We start from the raw sequence: 12,370 nt of genomic DNA on the forward strand, positions 1-12,370 counted from the left end.
TTCTTTCTTTTTTGCATTTTGGAAGAATAACAATCCACTAAAGTATGAACTAAAACAATAAAGATGCAAAGAAAGTTTCCTTTTTTAAACACCCAAAAGTAGTAGTCAATGACCTCATAGCCAACATAGCCAGTGCCCTGATAATAGACTGGCAAAGGTTTGACCATATCCAGAACAGTACTGTTAGAAGAACTTTCTCCAATTGTTTGTGTATGAGTGGGAATTTTGCAAGCTTTAGTATGTAAGTATTTGGAGGGAACCATGTTGGGCAAGGATGGTCTAAGTATTTCCAGCATCTTCTTTTTGCTTTTGGATATTTCAAGTCTACAGGTCTGCTTTCTGACTAAGTTGGAGAGAAAAGTTCATTTGAAGGTGAAGACAATATGTTTCCCTCAAATACTATGGGGATTGAAGGGGTAAATATCTTACTCTTTAATTATCCCAAGATTGGTAATTAATGCTTGTTTTGGTTCAATCTCCTTTGGATTTTCAGTTTCCAAGTACCAAAGAAAGTGAAAAACTTTTAAATACACAAAGATCTATTTGAAGTGAAGAAAGAATGAAAACAGATGTGGACCTTTCAGATAGATTATCACAAGGGGTCTAATTAAATTTCTGTCAATTAAATTCCTGTCAATTAAATAACAATCCCAATGCAGAAGTACGATTTGACTTACAATGAAGATGGTGCTTGTAGTAGTTTTGTTGGTAGCCCTGTTCTCTCCTAGAGTATGCAAGGCTTATAATGTGAATTGTGAAATTCATACTCCTCATAAGCCCCAGCACACCTATCATGAATCTGGAGATGTTATAATTGGTGGCATAGCAACTCTAGCATCTTTCTTGGAGAATGCTATAAGTTTCATTGAAGAGCCCCCACCATCACTGCATGAAGACCTTATGTAAGAACTTTTACTTTCATATATTTTCTTAGAAGATTTAGCAGTTGTAAAACTGCAGCCTAAAGAAAGATTAATTAGCTTAATGTACAAAGTACTCATTGAATCATAGATACTGAAGAAATGGAGATCCTTCTTCCATTCACTGTGGGGAGTGAATGAGCCACATCTTAGACTGTGCAAACTCTGAGTGCATAATGGAACTCCGTAAGGCTTAATTCTAGGTAAAGTGATATGATTTCCCTATTTGTCTAATTACATTTTCAGAGCCATCTAATTTTTCATGTTTTCTTTCACTACTTCTATATTAGACCACTTTTTCTCAGCCTTATCTGATATATCACTTCCTGACTTAATTCCTGCACTTTTTATTGCTTTACACAATTAATTTCCATTATGTATGTGAAGGACCTGTTTGATCCTATACAGTATGTGCCAGTAGCTTCCTTTTTTTTTTTTAATGGACCATATTTGACCATATTTGAGGTACAAGAAATAAGGAAACATGTTAATGTCCCACTTTTCTTTTTATTATCTTTTAATTTTTTTAAAGAAATGTCATAAATATTAGAACATTATATTGTTTAGAAGCAGTAATATTTATATAGCAATAATTGAGGATTGCTAACACTCTAATATTTAGATATAAAAAGAAAAAAGGGGAATTATATCAACATTAATTGCAATTAATTATTGAATTGGATATAACATTAAAAAAAACCCCTACAGATTGCATCAAAGTATTTGTTGTGCAATAAAAGTTTCATTCTTAAGCTGATTATTTAGTATTGATTATATTTGCCATGCTGTGTGATGTATTGTCTATATGAGAACCATTCTTCCTTGACTTTGGTTAATTTTCTTTTGTGAATATTTGCATTTAATTTTGCCATTCCTGCATCTTCTCCCAATTTAAGGTCTCAGTCAGATATTGTTAGAATTACATCTTTCTTTCAATTTTGGGCAACATTTATTTTCACTGCTGTGAGTGTATATCTTTTACAATAAATTGTGATGTTTCTTGTTGTTTTTTTCCCCTTCTTTTCCTGAAATTATACCTAGTAAGAAAAGTTGTGACTTCATTTCAAATTTAAATTCCAAAATTTCCTGCATTTTACTATGTATGTCATTACAGTACCTTGGTTTTTTTTTCAAGTCGACCACAAGTGGTAAAACATCCTATCTGTTTCATAGCATTTCCGACATTTATTACTGTATGATTTGTCTATCTTAGGTATTATTGATGGTGTTGTATACCATCCATAAAACATGTTAAGGTCCCAATTTTCTAAAACCGAGAATTGAATCCAGATTGAATCATATTAAAAATGAATCCAAGGATGAAAACTGGGCTACAAGTTTATCACAAAAACTTTAAACCCACTTGATTTAATTATGTTCAGCATTGGAATTATTAGGGACCTTTTTAAATTACCTCAGTGTACATTTCAATCTTTCTTTTTTTCAGTTTTCCAAAAGCTACCTTATATGCATGCCCCTCTAAATTTATAGAGTTTCTTTTCATAAATTAGGTCTCTGATTCATCTCTTCCTTCTGGGATTAATTCTGAAGCAATTTTCTTTTTCCAGTTAATTTTTAATGTGAGGATAGAATTTGGGTCCATTCATAAACAATATATGTACTGAGCCATGAGTTATGGCCCTCCAACCTACATTCACTTTTGGATTTCATTTATCTTAATATTTAGAAATACTTTCAAATAGGAGCACACCATTTTAAGGTGCTCTGTTCAACCATTATAGATCAGCTTAATGGAAACAACCAAAAATGTCTGGCTTAATTTTCAAAAACTATTATCTCTTGTCTTTCTAAATGTATCATTAAATTCACCTTTGATGTGTTATTTCTATTAATCAGTGAAATATATCTCAGCATGATTAATTTTGAATGTAAGAGAAGCCATGTTTTGATTCTTTCTTTTGAGAATTAATTTTGTGGTATGTTCATGTTTATTTCTTAGAAGATGCTCTCTGATTTCCTAAAACACTAGGCTGTAAAGGACAGAATTCTGCATTAGAGAATAAAAATATATTGGAATGAAGGATTCTCCTTTTTAAAATAACATTCATTCCTCTTTCTGCTTTCTTTTATGTATGCGCTACCTTTCAGAGCATACATACTTAGTGAAAAAAAAATAAGAAAACATGAAACTCAATCTAGCAAATGTTTATCATATCATATAAGAAGTTTTGTGGAAGCCCAAAGCAATAAAAATGCAGCAGTTTTACATAGCAATATAATATTTGGAAGCTTGAGAACACACGTGGTAAATAGATAATCAAGAAAGAGAGTTCTGAAGATTAAGAAAAATCTACTGTGTCTGTAGAGTCTGTCCATGAAGTTTGCCATTTTCATAGATGGTTGAGTTCTCTTTGGAAGGATTTCTGCCTACTGAGAAACAAGATTAGATCATGCATTCCTGATTCTAGAGTTTTAGATGGAACATAACTTGCTTCTCTCTTTTAGAGGCTGTTCTCTTCTACACTCACATCCATTTCTTCAGGGATACCATATCATCTCCTAAAATACTAGGTTGTAATATAATAAATTATTGAATGGAAAAGAATGAAAAAAGAATACTCCTTTATTGTATTGATGCCTGTTATTGATTTATTTCATTTAGAAGCCATCTTAGCCATAGAATTGTAGAGGTCTTTGTAGAAATAAAACAATGGGAGATACCATCTATTGCATTAAAACCCTCAAGAAATAAGAAATGGACCAGATTTAAATAATATTAGAGAGGAATGCTCTGGAGTCTGCAATCTGTTCTTTTTATCAAGAAAATAGGGAATTAACTTGTTATATTCCACATTTCTGCTCTATGACTATTGCCTCACTCATAGAGTCTAATCACTAGTTATATATAAAGTTATATAAATATAATAAAAAATAAAATTATAAGGAAGAGGCCAATCTAACTGGTTTCGGTTCTTTTGCTTTGCTTTCATGAAAGCTATAAATATTTTCACATAGAAATTATTTTGTATTGTAGTTTACTGCCTAAGAATTACCAACATATCCTGGCCTTGGTATTTGCAGTGAAGGAGATCAATGAAAATCCTCATCTCTTACCCAATCTCACCCTGGGCTTCCACATCTATGACAGTCACTATAGTGCACAGAAGACCTGCCAGGTCACAATGTTACTGCTTTACAACTTGAAGAGCTTTGTTCCTAACTACATCTGTGGCATCCAGAATAATCTGATGGTGGTGATTGGGGGACTCGACTCCAAAACCTCAATTGAAATTGCAAATATCTTGGATATCTACAAGGTTCCACAGGTAGAGTGTATCAACCTCTGTGTATGTTTAACTATTGGAGTGCAAATTCATATCTTACTTCTCTGCATCTTCAAGAATTTTTAAAATCTGTAAATCACAGAAAGCCAATGGAATTTTTATTAGCAGTATTTGCACATTATATATGGTTCCTCATTACCTTTAAAAGCCATTTTATAGTATTTATAGCCAAAAGAAAGCAAATGCAAAAAATGGTACCAATGAAAAGCATTGTTTATGATTTACTGAAATGTAATGATTTCCACAGGAGCAGCAGTTAAATCTTTTCCTGCATCTTGCATGGCATTTTAATGGCTAAGATAAAATAATGGAATAAGGTTGGTTCTCTAGACACAAACTTTTAGAGGATAGGAAAACCAAAGGAAGAGAGAAGCAGAGGAGTTGCCACACTCGCTACTCTGAAAAAGCAGTTGGGAGACCAGTTTGCATTCTGCCTTTTCCTCTAGAGGAAGAGAATGAGCCAAAATTAATGAATGAATGAAAAAGGAACACAGAGGTACAGCAAACTGAATGGCTATTTCTTTTAAATTGTTTATATTTGCATATTTGCAAATTAAACTCAGCATAATGCATAGATTCCTAAATTGGAAGCTCATCTAGCTTTAATGTAAATATATCTCCCCATCCATTCATGTTAATCAAGGGCATTTTTTAAACTGCATTGAACAATCTGCTTCCATTGCCAACATGGTGGAAGTATGACAGCACCTTTTCACCGTGTTTTTTGTCCAACTACACCAATCACCATTTTCCCGAGCCACTGCTTAAAAGAATAAAATTGTACATTGATGCATGAGGAACAATTTCTCAGCTGTAAAGAATAGATTAATGCACAAGGTCAGATTAATTCACAATTTGGGGCCTATAGCCTGCTTGAGGGATAAGATAATGTGCAGAGTATGATCTGGAAAAAGAGGGGGACAATCTCTGCAGGATCAAGGGCCATCTTCTGATGAACAAGATCCCTATCCATGTTGTACAATACTTACGTACGTCCCCAAAAGTGGCACTCAGACAGGATTAAAGGGGATCTCTTTTGAGTTCATGCAGTGATTCTCAGTTGCATCAGAAAGACTTTTTCAGCAGTACATGCATCATAATTGTAGCATAGCTCATATAAAAATGAGAGGAGGAATTATTTGCATATAAAGCATTGCATATATAACCATTGTGAAAGTTCTTCTTCAGCAGCTATTATATAAACTAAGAATTCTTAATAGGCCTTTTCCAATACAGTTATAACTCCCCATATAAGAATATCTTTCATTAAATCTTTCTACTCATATTAGTATAATAAAATCTGGTGTGGGTCTTCCGGGCTGTGTGGCCGTGTTCTGGAAGTTTTGTTTCCTAACGTTTCACCAGCATCTGTGACCGGCATCTTCAGAGAGCAGGAGCACAGACAGGAGCAGTTCTCTCTGTGCCCAGGGTGATGTGACCCTTTTGTGGGTATTTATAGAGATCTGGGGGGAGGGGGATTGGGGGGTGTTGGGTTACTGAGTGGCTGCTTGTTTTGGTGTCAGAATCTGTGTGTATCTTCCTGGGGATTAGGCAGGGTTTTTTCTTCTATTGAATTGCTAACGAGGGGCTGCTGGGGGTGATTAGCAAGTTCATTGTGTGAACTGTTCACATGTCCTGGTGGTTGAGCTGAGTTCGTTGACCTTTTGCAGGCTGTATTTTTCAGGATTGGTAGCTAGGTTTTGTTGATTTTTAGACACTCCTCTTTTTTATTGAAACTGTGCTGGTGTTTGTGAATCTCAATGGCTTCCCGGTATAGCCTGGTATAGTGGCTGTTGGTGTTGTCCAGTATCTCTGTGTTTCAAATAGGATTTTGTGTCCAGTGTGCTTGAGAGCATGTTCAGCTACTGCAGATTTTTCTGGTTGCTGTAGTCTGCAGTGTCTTCCGTGTTCTTTTATCCTGGTATGGATGCTGTGTTTTGTGGTCCCGATGTATACTTGCCTGCAACTGCATGGTATGCTGTATATTCCTGCGGCGGTGAGGGGATCCCTTTTGTCTTTTGCTGATTTTAGCACTTCTTGTACTTTTCTGGTGGGTCTGAAGATTGTTTGGAAATTGTGTTTTTCTACCAGTTTTCCCATGCGGTCTGTGACCCCTTTGATGTAGGGCAGAAATACTTTGTTGGTGGGTGGCTGTTTTTCTTTTTTCTTCTTCAGTCGCATGTTGTTTTCTTTGTTTGATGGCTCTTTTTATTTCATTCTTGGAGTTAAATGAAGAATGCTGTATTTTCACTAAATGTTCTATCCAACATATTGAGTTACAAATCCTATATCTACCTGGAGAAAAGGATCCTCCAGGATAAAAAATGTAGGCTAGAAAGAAGAGAAGGTAGAAAGGTCTGATTAAGGAAAAGGCAATTGCATACAGTATATCTGTAACAGAGGGATTGAAGCAAAATGATTATTGGTAAGGAAATTAAGAAAAGACATGGAGCATATCTCTAATATGTATCTCATTCTCTTCAAAAGTGAGTAATTGAATTCAGCTCTATGACCAATTACATCCATAATAAAATGGATCAAACTAAAACAAAATCCTTACACAAGATCTTCATGCAATGGTGGTGGTGGTGGGACTTCATTGAAACTTAGGGCACCCTGCAAGAAACTAGCTAGGGTTGTGATGACACCTACTGTGAGGTCTCCTGATTGAAGATATCTATGATATGGCACAAAAAGACTTTGAACTTTACATCTCACTTGATGAGTCTCATATATTTGGGGAGAAAATAGTGCTAGCAGCAAGATTGTTAAAGCTACCATTCTCAAAGAAAAGCCTGAATTTTGCCTTTCACGCATACTGTACTCTTCTCATTTCTTTGGAGAGAGTGAAAATTCAATGTCTTGTGATAAAAACTCTGTCATCCAACCCTTTAGAGCAAAATCTATCATACATCACCCTGGAGGGCCCATGTCTGTTTTGACTCTTTCTTCCAGCTCAAAATATAGATTGATATGTTAATACCATCCTCTGTATTTTTGCTGTTGACCTTGTCCCTGGACATTGCAGCTCTGCATGAGGATAAACAAAAAGAAAACTACTAATATTATTATAATTAAAGAGGAAAGAAATTACCAGTACAAATCCCAGAAACAATGAAGAAGAACACAGGTGTCCACACCTACTAAACAAACTTTTCTCTTTCATTTAGAAAGGACATTTATCATTGAAATAACCAGTAACAAAAAAAATTATACTTTACATCACCTTTCCCCAACCTTGTCCCTCTCTTCTTCTAGAGAAGAGAGACACCAGAAATATCCAGCCCAACATAGCTTACAGGAATGAAATAACTCTTCTACTTTACTCCTCTTTGGATGTGAAAATCTCTCATTTCTCTCCCAGGATTGGTTTCCATTGCAGAAATAGGATTTTGGTTTGGTGTCCATGATGCGATCTGTGATATTGCACAGTAGCAGAGACCCCAACCTTGTATTAATTATCCCAAATGACTGCACTCATTCCCTAGCTGGAAGCAGATGACCAAATTCAACCCTCTGTCTGCATGTTTCATAAGATCTGCCATGTTTTCCGAAAGTCTAATAGTTAAGTGCAAGATTTGCACATGAGGGCTCAGTTCATCCTTGACTGGGTTGGGTTTACTCTCTTTTAGGTGCCTCATCTTTCTCAGGTCAATGTGAACTTGAAAACTGAAATTTGTTTGATATATATGTTAATCTAAATGTTTCTGCACTCTGTAGAGTTCAGAATAGTTCACAGTAACAATACAGTAGTGCTTAAAGGTTTTTGAGCCCTTTTGAATTTTCAATATTTCTGCAAAAATGTGACCTAAAATGGGATCTGTTCTCATTACAAGTCCTAAACTAGATATATTTTTCCTCAGTTTCATGTGGTCAATGTAAAAAGTGATTTTGAACAATTAATAAAAATTAGGCAAATTTCTCACTCAGACCTAAACTAATTAGAAGCTTATAGTCTGGAAATGAATGTCTTGGACAAATCCTATTTGATTAGCAGCAGACAATACAATGGAATGATGTCAATGGTGTTCATGGATTTAAAGAATGATTTTTAGGGAAAGGTGGAAACAATTAATTAATTGTGAAGGTTTCCCGCTCCTCTCTCTCACTCTCTTTCCCTCTTTTTTCCCCCCCTTCTACCCTTAAACCTACTTCAGCTTGTCTATGGCTCTGCTCCAGTCATGAACTATAAAACCCCAGGCCTTTCTTTCTTCCAAATGAGCCCCATGGAAAGACTGCAGTATGAAGGGATTCTGTCTTTACTTCTTCATTTCAACTGGACGTGGATCGGGGTTGGCGTAATGGATAATGATAATGGAGAAAGACTTCTAGATGTGATCATTCCATTGTTTTCTAAGCATGGCATTTGTGTTACATTGACAGAGAGAATTAACTATATAGAGTCAATAAATGAATTGTCTTCTGTATTTGAACAAGGTGCAAAAATACATCATAAAATCATGGAAAGCAAAAGCAATGTGATGATTTTCTATGGAGAGTCCAATGCCTTGGTTTTCCTGAGATGGTTACCATATCTGTCACTAAAAGAACATGATGCAGAGACAGCAAAAGGGAAAGTGTGGATATTGACATCTCAAGCAGAACTTGCATCAAATGTCTATCAAAAGGATTGGGACACACAAATAATCCATGGGGCTCTCTCCTTCAGAATTCACACCAACAACCCACCAGGATTTCAACCTTTTCTTGAAAGCAGAAACCCTCTTAACCCAAAAGCAGATGGCTTTATCCTAGACTTCTGGCAACATGCCTTCAATTGTGTATTTCAAACTTCATTGGTTGACAAGGTGGTTGGAGATCTCTGCACTGGGAGAGAGAATATGGAAAAACTTCCTAAAATTGTTTTTGAAATGGGCATGATTGCTCACAGTTACAGCATGTATATTTCTGTCTATGCTGTGGCTTATGCTTTACATACCATGCTGTCCTCCAGATTTAGACATAGAGCAAGAGTAGATGAAGGGAGCCTGAACATTCACAATCAGGTTGCCTGGCAGGTAAATGGGGAGAAGATCCTCAAGTAATCAGGAACTACAGAAAATATTATCAAGGAAAGTGTAAAACATCTTTGGTTCCATTTCCATCACTGTTTCAGGCCAATGGTAATGATGCAAAATGTTGTTTCAATCAAGCTATGAGTTTCATGTATCTGCTCTGTGTACTAGAGTTTTCTCTCCAAAGATACAACTGTGTCTTTCTAAACCTCTGCCTTTCCCTTTTCATTTTAGGTGCATCACTTCTTGAAAGGTCTTTCATTTAATAATAGTGCTGGGGATGAGGTTTCTCTTGATGCCAATGGAGAATTACTAGCGGGTCTGGATGTCATGAACTGGATTGTTTTTTCAAACCAATCCTTTGTTAGAGTGAAAGTTGGGAAGGTAGATCCTGGAGTTCCCACAGACCAAACTTTCACCATTAATAAAGATGCCATCACTTGGCACAGCTGGTTTAACCAGGTAAGATTCAAAGTCAAGGCATTTTTAAAAGCTTCTCTTTTTTCACCAGGCTTGAGGTCCTTTATAACATGCAAGTAATAATGATCATTTATTTATTTATTTACAGCTAAAAGGCCCCAAAACAAGTTACAAATATAATATGGACTTGACATTAAATAAAACAATTTAACAAATAAAATATTTAATAAATATTACATGATACATTTAAAGGCCCAATTCATTAATTTGTTATTAAACCCCCCCCCTTTTTTTTTATAGCCATAGTTAAAAATCTGAGTGTTGCTGCTGTGATCTCAGGATTTTCATCTGCAAGTAATATAATAATTCTGGAAAGATAGCTTTCTAGGTGCTGCAAATTGAGCCCATTCATACACTAAGAAAAAAGGTATCTCAAACTCAAGATTGCCATTGTTTTTTCTCCTTTCTGGATTAGTCTCAGCCTCTTTCAGTATGTAGTGAGAGTTGCCGTCCTGGTTCCAGCAAGAAAGTGAAGGAAGGGGAACTCTTTTGCTGCTACAACTGCGTCCCGTGCCCAGATGGGAAGATTTCAGAGAAGGAGGGTAAGAAATTTGCTGCTTGGAGTTAGCAAGGAAAATGGTGGCACTCTAGACCAAAGTTTGTTTGTAACCAGGGTATTTTCCTTTTATAAAGCTAAAAGTGCTGAAGGAAGTCAAAATATGAATATAAAACCTGGAGGTTGGCCGTTCCTATTATATCCCAAATGTAAAACCTTTCTAACTTGGATCGGCCTATACTCATCACTGAGATCATCAAACATTGTTGTGTCCAGAAAAATGAGAATTGCAAACCATTCTTAGAAACCTGACACCTTTCTCTTTTGATATAGAAGGCATCAACATTTTTAGTAGATTGTCTTTAGAATTTGTGTTAGGGATTAGGTGTTTTAAGAGATACAGGATATAGAGGCCTTGAATTTGAGAAACTGGCCACAATAATCCTGGGAACATTATTTTGCTGACATTCCATTGTGTATATCAAAATTGAACTTTATCACAATATATCACACCAGTATCATCAAAATATTATAATAACAATAATAGTAGTTGTGATTATTGTTATTGGTATGAATATAATCTTTGTAATTATCTTATATCTACACACACACACCAATGTGTATAATTATTATTTAATATATTATTATATGTGTAAACATATAATATAGAATATACATTACATATTATGCGTATGCAGCCCCCCCACCCCAGATATACCTAGCAGCGTATTTATGAAATATACACTGTATTATGGAAAGGTTTCTAAGATGAAGCCTGCATTGTTTGTCTGTTCATTTTTTTCAGATAGTAATGAATGCTACACTTGCAAAGATGGAAGTTATCCAAACACCAATCGGGATTCCTGCAATCCTAAGATGGTCATCTTTTTGTCTTATGAAGAACCTCTGGGGGTCAGTTTAGCCTTCTCTGCACTTTTCCTTTCTTTGCTCTCAGCCTTTGTGCTTGGAATCTTTGTGAGGAAACACAACACTCCCATTGTGGTAGCCAATAACCGAGACCTCACCTACGTTCTCCTCACCTCCCTTCAGCTCTGCTTCCTTTCGGCACTCCTCTTCATTGGCCGTCCCAACACGGTGATCTGTCTCCTCCGACAAGCTGCTTTTGGCATCTCCTTCTCCGTGGCTGTTTCTTCAGTGTTGGCAAAAACGGTCACTGTGGTTCTGGCTTTCCTGGCCACCAAGCCAGGATCCAGGATGAGAATGTTTGTGGGAAAGAGACTCTCCAACTCCCTGGTCATTTCCTGCTCTCTTCTTCAAACAGCCATTTGTATGTCATGGCTGGTAACCTCTCCGCCCTTCCCAGAGTTTGACATGCACTCAGTGGTGGAAGAAATTGTCCTGCAGTGCAATCAGGGATCTGAGGCCATGTTCTATTGTGTCCTCACCTACATGGGCTTCTTGGCTGTAATTAGTTTCATAGTTGCTTTCATGGCCAGGAAGTTACCTGACACTTTCAATGAAGCCAAGTTCATCACGTTCAGCATGTTGGTCTTCTGCAGCGTGTGGCTCTCCTTCGTTCCAACCTATTTGAGCACTAAAGGGAAATACATGGTGGCTGTGGAGGTATTTTCTATCTTAACCTCTAGTGCTGGTTTGCTGGGCTGCATCTTTTTCCCCAAATGTTATATTATTTTGTTCAAGCCCAACCTTAACTGCAGAGAACACCTAATGAATAGAAAACAGGAATGAGTTTAAGAGGGAGTGCCCTTTGCTGTAATTTATGAAGTATTAATTGTGTGTTGTTAATGTAATAATAAAAAAGTTCATTTTTGTTTTTGCTTTCTGGTGTGGATGCTGATTTCAATCATCTTCCTCACAGCAATGTTTTTTCTCCAAAAGATGGAAGGCTGATTAAATGTAATCTGAAATCCTCCATCCTTGAGACTTTATAGCTGATGGTGGAGTTCTGCTTGACCTCGTGATCTCCTTCAGTCTTACTAGTAACTTTCTCCTTTTCATATTTGAGATCAAGAGGAGGAAACAGTCCTAGAGTTTCAAATATAAAATCATTAATGGATCAATTCAGATAGTGGGCAGAGTCCAGCAAAACCTGAGAAATTCAAACTCCAAAACAGCTATTCAGATCATAAAGTTTTCCCTCCCTCTCTCTCTCTCTCTCTCTCTCTCTCTCTC

At 36.3% G+C, this 12,370-nt stretch overlaps 1 protein-coding gene across 1 annotated transcript; it reads left to right on the forward strand.

Moving 5' to 3' along the window:
- The first annotated feature begins 678 nt into the window (after positions 1–678).
- Positions 679–11,926, forward strand: LOC148215731 (vomeronasal type-2 receptor 26-like). The gene is made up of 6 exons (XM_088142428.1): positions 679–902; positions 3,916–4,207; positions 8,383–9,243; positions 9,475–9,702; positions 10,136–10,262; positions 11,022–11,926. The coding sequence occupies exons 1-6, from the start codon at positions 679–681 to the stop codon at positions 11,924–11,926; spliced, it is 2,637 nt and encodes an 878-aa protein (XP_087998554.1).
- The last annotated feature ends 444 nt before the right edge of the window (positions 11,927–12,370 follow it).

Source organism: Python bivittatus, unplaced genomic scaffold, assembly GCF_059951505.1.
Source record: "Python bivittatus isolate LINGU-HERP-01145 unplaced genomic scaffold, Pbiv_v1 ctg000440_np1212, whole genome shotgun sequence".
NCBI classification, from domain to species: Eukaryota; Metazoa; Chordata; class Lepidosauria; order Squamata; family Pythonidae; genus Python; species Python bivittatus.

Coding starts and splice junctions, on each gene's coding strand:
- LOC148215731 (XM_088142428.1), top strand. CDS start 679: ATGAAGATGGTGCTTGTAGTAGTTTTGTTGGTAGCCCTGTTCTCTCCT. Junction 4,208..8,382: donor ATATCTACAAGGTTCCACAG/GTAGAGTGTATC, acceptor AACCTACTTCAG/CTTGTCTATGGCTCTGCTCC. Junction 9,244..9,474: donor ACAATCAGGTTGCCTGGCAG/GTAAATGGGGAG, acceptor TTTTCATTTTAG/GTGCATCACTTCTTGAAAGG.